We start from the raw sequence: 14,913 nt of genomic DNA on the forward strand, positions 1-14,913 counted from the left end.
GAGGTTCAGTAGTCATTTCATTATTGCCTAAGCGTTTGAAACAGGAAACCTTGCCAAATTTTATGCCTGGCTGTGCCAAATTCCTCCCAACGTCACCGGTGCATCAGTGAAGTGACCGATGATGTCGACATGCAGAGGGTGGTGACCGGTGTCGCGAGCGACGGTCACCCGCAGTCCCGGGAATGCTTCCACCTGTCGACTTTCGGGGTGAAGCCATTACGTTCAAGGCCACCACTGCGGGCATCCTAGCAACTCTGTCACACTGCATCGACCTGATGGCACAACGAGAAGAAGCCTGGAAACGAAAGCTCGAACGTGTGAGTGCTTTTTCATCTACCGCACATGCTGATGTGCTTCGTGCTCTTAGTTGTAAAAGCTTTAGCAAAAAAGGGCTTTTAATTGAAAGACACTTTAGGTAAGTCTCCGTAGGCAGGGTTCATAGCAGTCCTTGAAACCCTTGAAAACCCTTGAATTTTGAAATGGCATTTTCAAGGCCTTGAAAACCCTTAAATTTGTTTGATGTCCTTAGAAGTCCTTGAATTTCGTCAATTGAAATTTGTTCAGCCATACTTTAGTGGATTTCTTTGCGTTCCTGGCCACGGTGGGCTCTCAAGCCAACAAACAATCCAATCCAATCTGTTTTTTAGCCGTATTGCAGTGTTGTAATACATTGTAGTTGTGGTAGCGCTTGTGTGGTTACAGCAGCGACGACGAAGCTAAGCCTGGCTTTTTTTGTAGAGACTGTGCAAGTGTGTAAGGATATTCGCAGTCGCGTCGCGTATGGGGGAACTATGCTGGCCAAGCTCAAATTCCAGCCGTCTTGGCTTGGCCAAGATGGCTACATTGCTCTTTATAGGGAGTGGATTGTACAGGATACGTCAAACTCGTATTAGGCAAAGTCTTCTCTCATGAGGGAAGAGATTCGACATGTCATCAAGGGTGTAGTCGGCCCTTTTAAGTCACATGAACAGTGCGAAACACATTGAGAACACAAATGCGACTACAGTCCATGGTAACTTCAATGCATTCATAATGCCAACCGTACAAATAAAATAGAGTACACATTTTTAGGCTGTAATAAGTGGTATTGTCATTTTCTGTGGCTTCAAGTGTTATTTTAGGTCCTTGAAAAGTATTTGTTAGGTCCATGAAAGTTCTTAAAAGCCTTGAATTTCGTGTCACTCAGGTCCTATGAACCCTGGTAGGCCATTACACCTACATTTCAGTCTGTCTGATGAAGCTGCTAGGAAGTTAAATTTTTCTTTTTGGAATTTTATGCTTCAAAAGTTTTTGTAAATGGCACTATGTTGCTCAGGCAAGCAGCGTTCTGTTGCTTAAATGAACTCGTAAATGATGTGTAGGTGTGGGGAAGCTGGGCAGCACTCACCTTATCACTTGAAATTGTGATATGTGTTGTGTATGATAAGCAGGGTGTGTACAGGTCCTTGAAACCGTTGAAAATCCTAGAATTGCTTTCTTTCCTTGAAAATCCTCGAATTCCTTGATAAATGTTGCCCAATATTGATTGTGGAAAATTTTGTTGTATCGTATGTCAGAGTTCATTTGGCAAATTTTCCTTTTTAGGAACAATACTATGTTGTGAGCGCACATGTCCTCAGAACCTGATTGTGAGCAAAGCACATGTATTGGTGTTCTTCATATCTTGCCTATTTGTTTTGTTTCCGTGCCTCTCTCTCTGCCTTCGCCTACTTTCATTTTCTGAACATACTCGGGCTAGACTCTGCCTCCAGCACTTTTTTTCTTCTTCATACTTGTCTTCCTGTCATGCGATCAGTGTGGGAAGTAAAGCTGCTGATGTTCATTCGATGTTTGCCTTTGTAAATATGCAGCTCAATGATTTTATGCCCATGTAGCCTGTGTTTTAAAAAATGGTGTGAGGGAGACTGATTCCTAATTAATGCTGCTGATCGAGCTGCTGATGCTTAGTTATGTTGGCCTTACATAGTGAATTGTTGGATAAGTGATGGATCATATTGACAAGAGCTCACTTTGCATCTATGTCTGCATCAGAGTTCAAATATAGGAGAGGCTTGATGACTCTAGGCTTTCAAAAAAGAGGAAATCAAATAGTCAGCATGAAAAAAATCTAAATTTTGAAACGTCAGTTGTCATTTCAAATGCATCAGCAGATCAATAGTACTCAGTACAGCATCCCTATTGTAGCGATGTTGAAGAGTCTGTTGAAGACTGCAAAAGGTAAAACAGCAGGAGTACTGGAGAATATTATCTACATTACCTAGGTAATTCAAGAGGTGTCCCAGGAGCAGCATTGATCCTGTAAACGTTTGGACGTCAGCAGTATAGTATAATATACTCAGGACTGGACATTTCTTATCTAATTTTTGTGTTCTATCTTGATAAAACTAACAATAGTGCTTGAAAATATTGTTCTAGCGTTAATTTTTAACTCGGGGTACTTCCCTGCGTCCTTGAAAAACCTTTCCGAAGGACTTGAAAGCCCTTGGAAACACTTGAATTTTAACTTTTGGAACCTGTATGAGTCTGAATCAGGTGCCGAATTCACATCCGAACCAGTACAAAGTGTCTGGTATTCATCATGGCATGACTGCATCAGCATTCAAGCAATCTTTGGTAATCACCCAGCTTGACGGACTGGCCGTTATCTTAGCATAAATGAATTATTCCAATGTTTCTGTACAAGTGCTAGAACATGTGCTGTGAAAATCACTAATTGAAACATTAGTAGTGAATGTAATAAATAAAAGTTAAGTAACCTTTATTAATTACACAGTTTAATTAACTAGGAAAGATATCATGGCTTGCTGCATAATGCTCTAAAGAAAACTGTGTCTATTCATCATGCCTAGAGCTATTTTCGAGTTTTTTTTGTTGTTGTTGTTTTATGGCCTGCAAGTCAGCTGAAGCACCTTGCATTGTCCCTGTTATGCCACCATGGTAAAAGCTCTTACTTTTGCAATTGGCTGCCTGTTTGCTACAGCTTGAGCTTCTTCGTTTTTTTCCTCCTCTGTTCTCAACTGTCAACATGTCCTGGGGGAGGGGAGGCCTGTTATCATAGTTGGCCTCTCTTGTTTCACGGCTTGCAAAAAGGGAAGGGAGTGGGGTAAGAGTGTGCCCTGCCCCTCTGGGCCTGATATGCAACCTTGTCTGGTCGGGCAAGCAATCTGATCTTTGCCGGTTGGTGGCAGATGGCACCGCAGTGCTGTCGCGCTCGCTTCTCCACCAAGTTGACGAAATTCTGTTCCTGCTTGTGTGTTTGCCAGATTGGCTGCTACCCGCAAGATGCAGAAGAGGTTCGCTCATGCCCTACAGCTTCTCTTCTTTTCTCTCGCTCTTTTCTTGGTGTGATTTATTAGTTTTTGCCACTCGTGCATGCACATCACGTGTGTAGAGTTGTATCTTTCTGTTTGGTCTGACAGCCAGGCGTATATTCTGTGCTGTTTTTTTTTTCCCCCATTTATCTGTTTCAGCAGAGATCTTGGCACGCTCTCTTTTCTTTTTTTCCTTGTTTTTGCTTTTTGTTATCTAGTGCAGCCCGATAAGCTACAGCTGAGACGGCAATGTACGCCTATTAGTACTGATTAGGTATTTAGGGACGTACGCGGGGCTGCTACCACTGCTTGTAAGGGACACATGCTTTAGAAATTGAAGAAAAGAACATTGTGATGGAATCTTTGCAAAATTATTATTTGCTTAGGTAAGTGCAAAAAGGAAGACCTCCAAGTTCTTGTCTACTAAATTTTTCAGAGCAAGATTTTTTCGTTGACAAGCTTCTAGTGTTGTTTTTTCGAAGGAGCTTTGACATTTTCCTCGGGGATACTTTCTGCTCTGTAAAATCAGTTCGTATGCAGTAGGTAGTTTGCAGATAAAGAATAGTCACTGACATCTAGCATGTACAACTGCTTATCTGCAGCTACTTATGTTGAAATTCGGTGTTGCAATGGGTCAGTAGAGTGAGCAGCTACAAAAGACCTACCAACCTCGCCGTTCCTGTACGTGTGTCGACACCACAGAGCTGTGCTGCCATTGTCCATGATAATTGATAGTGCTTGTCCGAGTTAGGCTTATGAATTTTAGATTCGTAAAGTCTAAGTGACATTCGTTCTCTTCACTGATTCTGTTCTTTAATTCTTGGCTCAGATATTACAATACCATGTTTGTGTCTCATTTTTTACTCTTTCAAATAAGCCTAACAGTTAACCAGGATGCGCATTGTGCAAGTGCTTTTAGTAAGATGTTGAATTCGCTGGCATGCCACATTCCCACAGTATGCTTAGACGATACCTTGAAACTTTCATGAATGGCGGAAGCTGTAACTACGTGTTAGTAACTGTGGAAGGATATCCAAAACAATTTAGTGCAAGAGATACTAGTCGACCCATTTGAGTTCACAGCGGGATCTAATTTCTCCTGTTCAAAGTAATGTGCCAAGACTTCGGATGTAGTTTTTGTGTCACCTAAGGAACATTGCGCCGGGCTGGAAACGCAGGAGGTGGACAAGCGCAAAAAGATGGAGGAAGCCTACAAGCAAGCCATGTCCGAAGCGAGGTCACAGCCTCCAGCTGTGCTTGGAGGACCTGACTATGAGGTGAGATGCATTTCACCCATTCGTTTATTGATTCACATCAATACAACTAAGTCACCAAGCCTCATATGCAGTCATTGTTTTCAATCCATGCCTGCTTTGATGTACCTGGCTTTAAGGAAACCTAGAAAGGACTGCATGTGCTATGAAAGGAAGCATTGTCATACATTCGGCGCAAGAGAGACATAAATCGCGAGTGTCATGATAGCGGCAGCTGTATTGAACACGGCTTGACATACAATGCTTGTTCTTGGTTCTTGGACCCATGCATGTGGAGTTATTTCATCTACAAAAAACCATTTATGTGCTGGTTCATTCTTATGTGCCCCCTACCCTTTGGCATGTACTTGCTTCTGCTACTGTCATTGACCAATTACTTCAAGTGACCATTGTAGTGTGCATTCTGTCCTTTTTGTACAGTTCTGTGCAGTAAAAATGTATGTTGCCCTTATAAAAAAAAAAAAAAAACGGAGGATGTTACTTTTTCATTAGGCCTGTATCATGCATTGTTTCTTCGTGGTCCCCAATAAACATAATGAGGTTTCCCTGTACAGATAAATAAGTTTTAGCATATTTGGACATTTACTGTCGGGCTTATAAAACTCTTAATGCTGAGAGGTTTACAGGGATTCTCCTGATCTCTTTACTAGAATCACACTTTTGTTATGGTTAACAAGAAGCCTTGCCGTTGGGCACTTTAACCTCATGAAACACTTTAATATGAGACAATATTGTGTAGCCTGTGAGGTGTCCTAAACGCAGTTCAAGTGTTCATATTGCTTGAAGGGCTTAAATTTAACGCATACCAACAATAACCTGTATTGTTGCATGCAGCAAAAGAAAATTTAAACTTTGGTCAGAGCCGTAGCCATATTCCAAAATCGGTACATTTTGAACAATCTGCTTTTTTTATATGCAACGTATATTTTGAAGCTGACAGCTGGAGAAGACATTTCATGTGCCCTAAATTTCAGGGAACTCTAAAATTCTTTTGTTTTTTTTTTTCGTAGTTCTGGTAACTCCTTCTGATGACATTGAAGGCGCAAGAGAAGTGGCCAGCGAAAATGTTAACAAGCAAAATAATTTCGTGCCTGGAGAGCGCATCTGTTCAAAGCAAGTGGAGGGGGCGTGCGGATAAGGCAGCGACAGCAAGGAACAAAGGCCTGATACTCGAGACCACACACATTCCCTTACCGCACATGGTGGGATTCCCAGTGTGTGCAACCCAACACCGCGAGAGCTTCCGCTGCTCCATTCACTAGGCGAGAGCCTAGGCGGCTTGCTTAGTACCTGCTTCGGCTGCCTCTAGAATAGGAATCGTATCATCGGGGCTGATGATATATATATATACGTATATATGCGTACTGTCTTTCTTTTGCATTGTTTCTTATCTGGGTCGTTTCTTATTACCACTGAAAGAGTCTCAAGCAAAGATCTTGCGAAAGAGTTACTTGATGTGCTGGCTATCTGCAGAAACAATGGCTTGTTGAGTTGTAGCTCTTACGTATGAGGCATTGAATTGAAACACGTGCATTGAGATTAGAAATTTTTTTAGCAAGGTATTAGAAACAGGTTCAGATATTTTATTGTTACTTTCACCAACTTGTCTTTTTCTTTGGTTTGTGCAGGAGGGGCCACACAGCATGATTAATGAAGACGAGTTCTTTGACGCCATAGATGCTGCACTGGACAGAAGTGAGCAGCAGGAGGAGGAACGGGTAAGATGACCTTGTAGACTATCCCCTGCGAATCGCTTACGCGTGCTATAATTGCTGTGCTTCTCCTTTGATCGAAAATCGTGGTGGTGATTATGTCAATCACTATCATTAAGGTCAATGGTTTTGACCACTGTTCCTTGCTTGACATTGTAAATTCTATTACCGTAAACTCTCAGTTAATGGAAATACGTTAAACGGAACTGCTGCTTAAATGAAACAACTGTCTCCAGTGCAGTTGCTCTCGTACCTGAATTCTGCACCCCTGTTCGGCACTAAGTAAGCAGAACTCCTGTTAAAAAGAACACATCTTCTGAGTTCCTTCGGGTTCCGTTTAGTGAGAATCTGCTGTATTTAGTTTTAATTATACCCTCTCCCCCCCTCCTGTAAGAATACTTATTCTGGGATTGAATGTCACGGAAATCGGTTTTCTTTTTTCGAACATTTTAAACCAGTTATGTATGAGGGCATGAAACTGATCTTGAAGGTTCTTTTCTTCTTGTCTGAAAATCACTTTTTTTTCCACTTTTGCTTTGCTTTCTGAAAATGACTCTTATTATTTGGGATCGTTCGCAATTGTTGCAGGCTCTAAGTGAATTGGATTAATAGCCCAGTCTCCTGAAGGAATATGATGGCACTTAGGCCCAAATTCGCAATGAAACCTTACACTTGCAAGTTTTTCTTATAGTTTTTCATGCTTTTGAAACGTTTGGACACAAAAAAGTATTGCAAAGGATAACAAGATTGGTTTAGGTTGGTTGAGATAGCGATAAAAAAAAGACCTAATACTGAGGTAAGTTTGTGGATATGTATGTTGAGCTGTACAATGATGATTCGGAGACAGTATATAATTGTTTGACTGTCTAAGTCACTGCCAGAGTATAAATGCTTGTTGCATACTGCAGTGAGAGCAATATTTCACCAAGACATTCACATGAGCATCATGTGAAAATTGAGAGTGCTTACCACGCTTGTAAGGGCCCATTTTCATCAAACAGCTTGCTTTATGCATAACATTTCATAGCCCATCAAGCTGTCTGTAGTGATAATACTCAAGTGATAGGCCACACATGCTTTCTTGCTTCAACCTAATGTTGTAAATTAAATGAGGAACTTCTACTATCACATGAGATAGACACTGTTAACATTATGTCTGGCATGTAAATCTAAACCACCTCTTACTACCATTTCACCCTTGCAGGACATCTGATGAACGTTTGACATTTCACTGCAAAACACTATTGTGTCTTCTATCGTTGTTTCTAGTTTTATATGTTTCGTTTGCTGTACTGATCTGCCTTGTTGAAGTCTGTCGTAGCAGGCTCACCAACTTAATTTCATTGTCGAGCAATAAAAAGCTTGTCGGAGTCACAGCTGTCTCCCTTGAAGCTTCATTCGTCAGACAGGACCCATTTATCTCTGGCATGAAAGAATGCTCATTTCATAGCATTTTCGTGTTGTACTAGTCTTGTTGTGTGTTCTGCACAGTGATTGCAGTGACCTTTCCTTTTCTATTGCATCTGTGCCTGTTCTTTTATATGTAGTCATTGTACACGAGCTTACTTCTTTCTTTTTTGCTACATTATGAAGACCTTGTTCTTCCCCGTGGCTTGGATAGTTGCTCAAATAATGTTTTTTTTTTTTTTCTTGAAGCGTCAAATAAAGAACAGGGTACGAGAAATGCTGCGACCGGCCTCTGCAGCATCTCAGCATCCACTCTGGAATGAGGTTGGTGAACTTGTGTAGTTTTTCTTTTTATTCTGGTTTACGGCCTTTCCTGTCGAGAAGACGAGTCTTTGTTTTTGTTTGAATTGTTCGGAGTGCTGTCATTCACTTCGAATGAATTGAATCGCGCTTTTTTTTTCTTTTTTTGCTGCTTGTTTCTTGCCTCAATTTGCGGAGCGCTTGTACTTGACCTTATTTCTGTTGTCTGCAAGCGTTGGCCTAGTTCATCACAGTGTAAACAGAGTGACGGGTTCTTTTTTTTTTTTTTCGAAACCCTCTTTTCATTAATCGAGAGCCTTTTTTGGCTGTGCGCGCACTCTACAGAGGATTGCTGCAAAGATCAGTTGTAATGATTAGTTCATTGTTGCTGTAGCAGTTATCATGACGAAGAAGCTTAGGAGGACCATTAGGTACACAACGCCAGCATTGGTAAGCTGCACCGCACTGCTGACTTCTCTGTGTATAGCGCGTCTCTCTGGTTAACTCTGCAACATTTTTTTTCCTTGTCTTTGTTTGATGCAATGTCATTCTGTTCAATTAGAGCTTGATATGTAGTTGCCATGCCTTTTATCCAGACATGGAAATGAGTGCCAGTCAACCATATTACGTAGCCCATTAGCATCCCCATTTGCAAGGACTGTTGACATGAGAGGTGTCTTTTATTCTGAAACACATAATCAAGCAATGCTGTTTTAATATTGATTAGTTCATTTCTGAATGAAGCAAAAAAAATAGAAGCTGCACGGAATCTATCTGAAATTAAGAGCAAGCATGTGTGTAGCATTTTATATGTATAATCATTTACAACTAGACAGTCAGGATAACAGATGCTTATTTTAAACACGAGGAAGGCCTTTCACTTGCGTGTTTCCAACCATTCGTTTTTCCGGAAGGATCTGCTGCAATTCATGAAGTGCTGAGGGCTTCAAATCCTCGTACATTTCTAGTTGAGTCTGGTTTGATAGACTTCTAGACATGACTGTAGTGTAGTAAGAGTTGCTCGTGCAATGATGCTGCAAGTCTTGATTGCCTGGCTGAACCCGGTCATTGTTGTGTCCCACCATTGCCATTCAAAAAGGCTTTTTAAAGGAACAGAGGGGTCGTTGTATGTCCTGTGTCACTTGCACGAATTGCTAGCTCAGTGGAAGAGCAATTCACCAGATGCGCGTAGAGTAACTTCAAAAGATGTAGATGCGTGTATTTAGATTCATATGCATGGTAGAGAACCCCAGGTGGTCGAACTTTCGGAAACACTCGGCTCCGGCTTTCCTCATCTTGTAGTGTTGGTGCCTAAGACTCAAACAGTTATGAAAGATGGGATTTGTGGTTTGTCCGGCAAACACGTGTAGTGTCACGTTTATTTAGGTGGTTGAATGTGATGCCACTGAACTGAACGTCATTTTAAACAATTATGAACTTTGTCGGATTGGCTAAATAATAAAAAATCAGAGTTTTATACCTAAGGCAATTTATATTTGTTTATGCCAACCAACAAGATCCCTCTGTAGGCCTACATTCTGTTGAATAGACTACAGATTATGATTTTGTCTTTGCCAAATCACTGGCTTTCAATGTAAGGATTTTTGGTGAACTACAAAAACGTGCTCCGTAAGTTCGCTTATAAACTGGTGCATCTGGACAACAGCCACTGCTCACCGAATTAGGGTTTCTCTAGGGCATTATGCTTTGTAAACTTATTGTTGCATGTGTAGTATTAGCAGTCACCTACGGAAAACGAAAAGAGAGGGCACAGTATGGCTGTGTCACAATATCAGTATGACTCTGTCAGCTATGTGTCGAATGTAACTCTGTAAATTCTTGTGCAGGTGGAGGAGATTACAATGGAACAGCTGCGCTACGCCAAGATGGGTGTTGGTGAAGGCGGTTGGCAACTGTTCGCCGAAGACGGGGAAATGAAGATGTACCGGAGAGAAGTGGAAGAGGGTGGTATCGTGTGCGACCCCCTCAAGGCTGTGCATATTGTCCGCGGTGTCACAGGCCGCGAGGTCTGCCACTACTTCTACAGCCCGGAAGTGCGCTTTGACTGGGAGAGTGAGTTCACTTCATTTTGGCAGTTTATCTTTGGTGCTTTCGTATCTGGCTTTAAGTGTGTCTTTCCTTTTAGGAGGTGCAGTGTCTGTCTATAAATAACCACCAAAGAGTTCACTGCAGTTAAACCTGGATGTAACGAAATTGGAAAAGTTTGCGAGCTTGCACAAAGAAAGGCTGCGACCTGTAGTTTGCTCTGCTTGCCGCCTCGACAATCGTGCCCTTTGAACTCCAGCGTGCAATGTGGCAACACCTGATAGAACAACGCCGTTTCATCGGCGTTGTACAAGTCCGCCGCCGCCTCATAGCGGTCCAATATGCCAGGCAACTTCTCGGCCACTAACGAGGCAGAGGTATCGCTGTCAGCAGATGCGGACTCGCCGCTAATCACTCAACCGACGACGCGTTTCCAGCTCTTGAACCCCTGCAGCCAGCTTGCCTTGAAATCGTCATGGCCAAGAATACACGCAATATCCTTCGCTTTCTGCTGCATAATTGCGCCACTTATGGGTACGTCTCGTGCCTGTGTGTCCAGAAATGAGGTGCAGAGAGCCTTGTCCACTTCGGCGTACGTTGACTTCTTCAGTCTTTCCTTCTCTGCACCCGTGCTCGCCTCCACTGTCTTGCGGATTCTGTCTTTCGCACTCAATATCGTCGACAGGCAGCTGCCTGGGATATTAAATCGCGCAGCAATGTCCTTCTTTTTCTCACCTGTGGAAACCGCATTTACAATCGCAAACTTTTCTTCAAAAGACAAAACCTTGCGTTTTCGCGGCACGGACCTCGTTTTCAAAACGAAGGCAGCTGAGAGGCCTAACAAGAGACTAGGAAATGCCTGGAATGCCTGACGCTCCCGGCTCGCACCCGACCCGTCTCATCGCTTCGTTCAACCGTTCGGCACACTAACCCCATCAGACGATGCAACTCGCAAGCAAAAGCTGCATAGTGTGGTCTTTGAGATGGTGCACCGCATTACCATCTCAAAGGCTTCACAAAGAAGAAACTCCGTTCCCCGCTACACAACGCAACCTATTCTAGCGATGCTTGTATCATCATCGCGACACGCACTTGCCTGCTGCATTTACATGCGTTTACCCGCAGGTGCCCTGTTGTTTTATTAATTTTTGTATTATAGAACATATGCATTGTACATACAATATTTTAGCAATGTTACAACTCAAAATAAGAAATGATCAATGCCAGAAATGTGTTACATATAGGTCAATTACCACAACACCTTTGGGATTGAAAAAAAATCGTTAAATCCAAGAATTCGTTACAATCAGGTTTGTTACATTCAGGTTGGTTACATCCAGGTTTAACGGTACAGGGTGTGCTAAGCTTGCTTCTCAATGCTGTACGTATCCGAACAAGCGCTGCACTAAACAGAGAGCCGCAGTCCCGACTTGGAAGGAGCCCAAAATAAGGAAAAAAGAAAAGCTTTAGAAATGATCTAGACATTTATTCTAAGAGCTTGCGCAAATAGATCTTGATTCTGAGCACAGAAATGCCATCGAACAATGCTGCCGAATAATTTCTTTTTTACAGCCATTACAAAGCCCTGGAGGACACTGATACTGTGTTCATAATTTTGTTTCTGAACTGAACCTGCGATAGCAACAGCAGTGCAGATTAGACAGGCCTAAGCCAGCTTGCACGGCCCGTGCTTACGTCGAATTAGGGAGGTCTTTGCCAAACACCTGTAGAAATGTTGTACGTTTTAAAGACTTCACTTGTACAATGCAGCTTGACGCAGGTCCTGCCTCATATGACTGAATGTAATAATACTTTTTTAATATAAAACTTATGTGCCCCCAACACTTACAGGTAGAGAGACTAAAGCAGTTTACATTCATATAATTGGAAATTCATTATCCTGGCATTTCATTTTCTTAAGTGGTTCAGTTTTCACAGCTTTAAAATTCTTCACTGCTTTCTCCTTTCTTAACCTTTGCATTTCCCCGTTTATGTTAGCACCTCTAGTGGTTCTGTTCTGTGCTGGTGTGATAACGTGGGACAACGCCGGTCAACTCAACTTTATCCTTCTGTACATTCCCTTCTAATAAAGGGTTCAAGGGACCTTAAAAAGACTAATTTAATTCATAGCTGAGGCTGACCACCAATCACAAATACTCATTCTCGCACAACTGTTGACCATACTACTTTATAGTTTAATACCTTGTTGTAGTTGTTTACAGTTAAACCTGCTTATAGTGAACCTCCACATCACGGATTCCTCGATATAACAGTTTTTCTATTTCCTGCCATGGCTCCCTAGAAGCTCATGTATTTGTGACCTCTATGTAACAAAGCAACAGCGGGAGACAACCTTGATATAACGAATTTGCCCCACGGAAAACCTAGGAATTTTGCTCCGCATTTCGTCATTTTGGTGCGAGCAAGCATCTTCGGTGGCTGCCCTGCTGCCGACCAAGCGCGATGCGGCGGCGGCAAGCCATGCGGGCCGCGTCAGCGTGAAGCGGGTAGGCGGGCCTACACCCCACGAGCCTGCATGGAGTGCACCTCCCACCCCCCTTCTCTATTAAAAAAAAAATACTTTTGTGCGTTGGCAGTGCCATGTGTTCAGGTAGTGTCACATATGTGAGGCCGTGCTGCATATGGAGGGCGCTTTACCGAATAGTTTTTCGCGGTATCAGTGTCTGTGTCCGTGTCGTTCGCTCTTCGTTTTCGACGCCGCGCGTGTCTGCATAGTTTCACTGCGTGCTCATAGTGTGGCCCCCGACGACATTCAGCCTTGCTTGCTTTCTTTTTCTTTTTATTGCGATAGCAGCTATATGGACAGTCTTGACTGTATTTTTGCTGCCGCCGCCATTCATCATACATGTATATGTACCTATATATGAAAACTCAAGAAAAAAAAGCCACCCGCGCTAGGCACCCAGCTCGTCGGGGAGCGCCCACACGCGCTCTTCTCCCACGTGTATTTTGCACCGCGAATGGTGGGGAGTTAGAAGCGTGTGCATAGGCGCTTATACTTCGGTGGGGAGAATCGCGCGCCTTTGACTTTGACCGGAACATTTGCCTTTAGTTGCCGTGTACACAAAGATCACTTTGCTCGCTGGACAGGCGCCGTTTGTGAAAAGGGTAAGCTTTTTAAACACAGCGCAGTAACAACTGAGGCATTTGTTAATTCGCACTCATTACATTTCGTGCCTCGTTTTTTGTTTAAACAACTTGTTAAGGGTCGAGTGGTAAATGTTTTTAGTTTGCTGTCGTCCTGTGTATGTTGTTTTCATACATCATTTGTGTGTGAGCAGCGCGCTGCACATTTTGATCTGCTTGCCATTCTAAGCGTTACATTCCAAGTTGTTGTTATGGCATTCATTTCTCTGCCCTTGCGGCAAAACTGTAACTTTTCTTGATTTCAAACAACCGTGTCCTCACCATCGAGGGGATGTCGGATTAGGCGCTGATGGAAACTCTCCTAGGCCACGGCAAAGACAGATCTTAGGAGGTAGATTTGTCACGCGCTTCCGTTTTGCGCCGCGCCACGAGTTCGGAGGCTGGTAGCTTTTGCAATTAGCCAATTAGTTCTTGCAACACGGCAGCGCATTCAATGCAATGCAATTATCGCAATAGCAAACAATTGTAATGTTATAAGAAGTAAGGCTAGCAGTCAACTCTTTTGGATCCGATATCGCGGAACTCCTACAAAAAAAAAAAAAAATGCTGGTGTGAGCATATGGCAGCTCTAGAGAGAAGTGCTCTTTTCACACAGTCCCCCCCACCCCTACCCTCCCTGCGTTGTTTCATGCTCGTTCAAGACTGGTTGGTTTACTTTCTGTTTGAGCACTCGACGGCATTTCTAATAACACGCCGGAGATGTTATGCACTTTTCAGGCAATAGGGATGGGCCGACTCATTTGATTTCTGCTTCAGCAACGCTCACGCACTTTCACCCGCCCGTGAAAGTTAGGATGCGCGGGGGCATATCTATTATTGATTTGGACTTGTTACGGAACGTGGCGGCGATAGTAAAAACCCGCCACGAGTGTCCATATAATTGGTATCGCAACTATAACGCAGCTTTTTACTGTAAAATAAGTGTTTTGGTTAGCTTTGCCTTCAGTCCCCCTTTTGTTTAACTTGCTCCTTTATTTTTCAAATGTCCGTACCAAACCGGCATATTACAAAATCCTCTTTATAACGAATTTTTCTGGAAATTTATTTCGTTATATCCAGGTTTAACTGTACATTGTTCCCTTTACCTGCAGCAACCCTGGAGAGCATGGAAGTGCTTGAGGTGCTAGAGCCCATGACTGTCATAGTACACCAGATCCACAAGCGGGTGTGGCCAGCCACCCAGCGAGATGCCCTCTTCTGGTCGCACATGGCACGGGCACCCAACGAAGAGGACCCCGATGCCCATGACGTCTGGATCGTCTGCAACAACTCGTGCGACACTCCTAACGTGCCTGTACGTACGAGAAGGTTTAAAAAAAAAGTGGGAGGGCTCATCCACATACGATAGAGAAACAGAAAACTTTTGTTGAAATGTTCAACAGTTCAATCTACCATGAGATGTTGATTGTAAAAGTTTAACTTGAATCGAAGAAGCTTAATTTGTTAGTCTACCCTGTTTTATGGAGTTTACGAAGTGATAGCAGGCGTTCTGCAAATGTGCTATGTTTAACATGCACGAAGCCATATACCAAGCCATCGGTAGTGTAGAGGTAGCACCAAACAAATCAGTGTCTTGATGCGAATCAACCTAATTCAGATGTCTCGTAAATACACTTTGAGACAGTCGAAAGAGAAGGCAAGAAATTTACAAGCGCCAGTGAATCCGTTCTGTAAGCTCGAAGGTGCCAGTAGTAA

General features: G+C 42.9%; 1 protein-coding gene across 1 annotated transcript in view; it reads left to right on the top strand.

Moving 5' to 3' along the window:
- The window catches only part of cert (ceramide transfer protein), a 42,907-nt gene that overhangs the window by 14,745 nt on the left and 13,249 nt on the right, over nucleotides 1-14,913 (top strand). Inside the window, exons 5-10 of the mRNA XM_075889791.1 lie at nucleotides 136-317; nucleotides 4,490-4,588; nucleotides 6,214-6,303; nucleotides 7,954-8,028; nucleotides 9,852-10,077; nucleotides 14,310-14,512. Coding sequence (XP_075745906.1) covers nucleotides 136-317; nucleotides 4,490-4,588; nucleotides 6,214-6,303; nucleotides 7,954-8,028; nucleotides 9,852-10,077; nucleotides 14,310-14,512 — 875 coding nt within the window. The remainder of the gene's footprint in view (nucleotides 1-135; nucleotides 318-4,489; nucleotides 4,589-6,213; nucleotides 6,304-7,953; nucleotides 8,029-9,851; nucleotides 10,078-14,309; nucleotides 14,513-14,913) is intronic.

The sequence above is a fragment of the Rhipicephalus microplus genome, chromosome 1, assembly GCF_043290135.1.
Source record: "Rhipicephalus microplus isolate Deutch F79 chromosome 1, USDA_Rmic, whole genome shotgun sequence".
Lineage (NCBI taxonomy): Eukaryota > Metazoa > Arthropoda > Arachnida > Ixodida > Ixodidae > Rhipicephalus > Rhipicephalus microplus.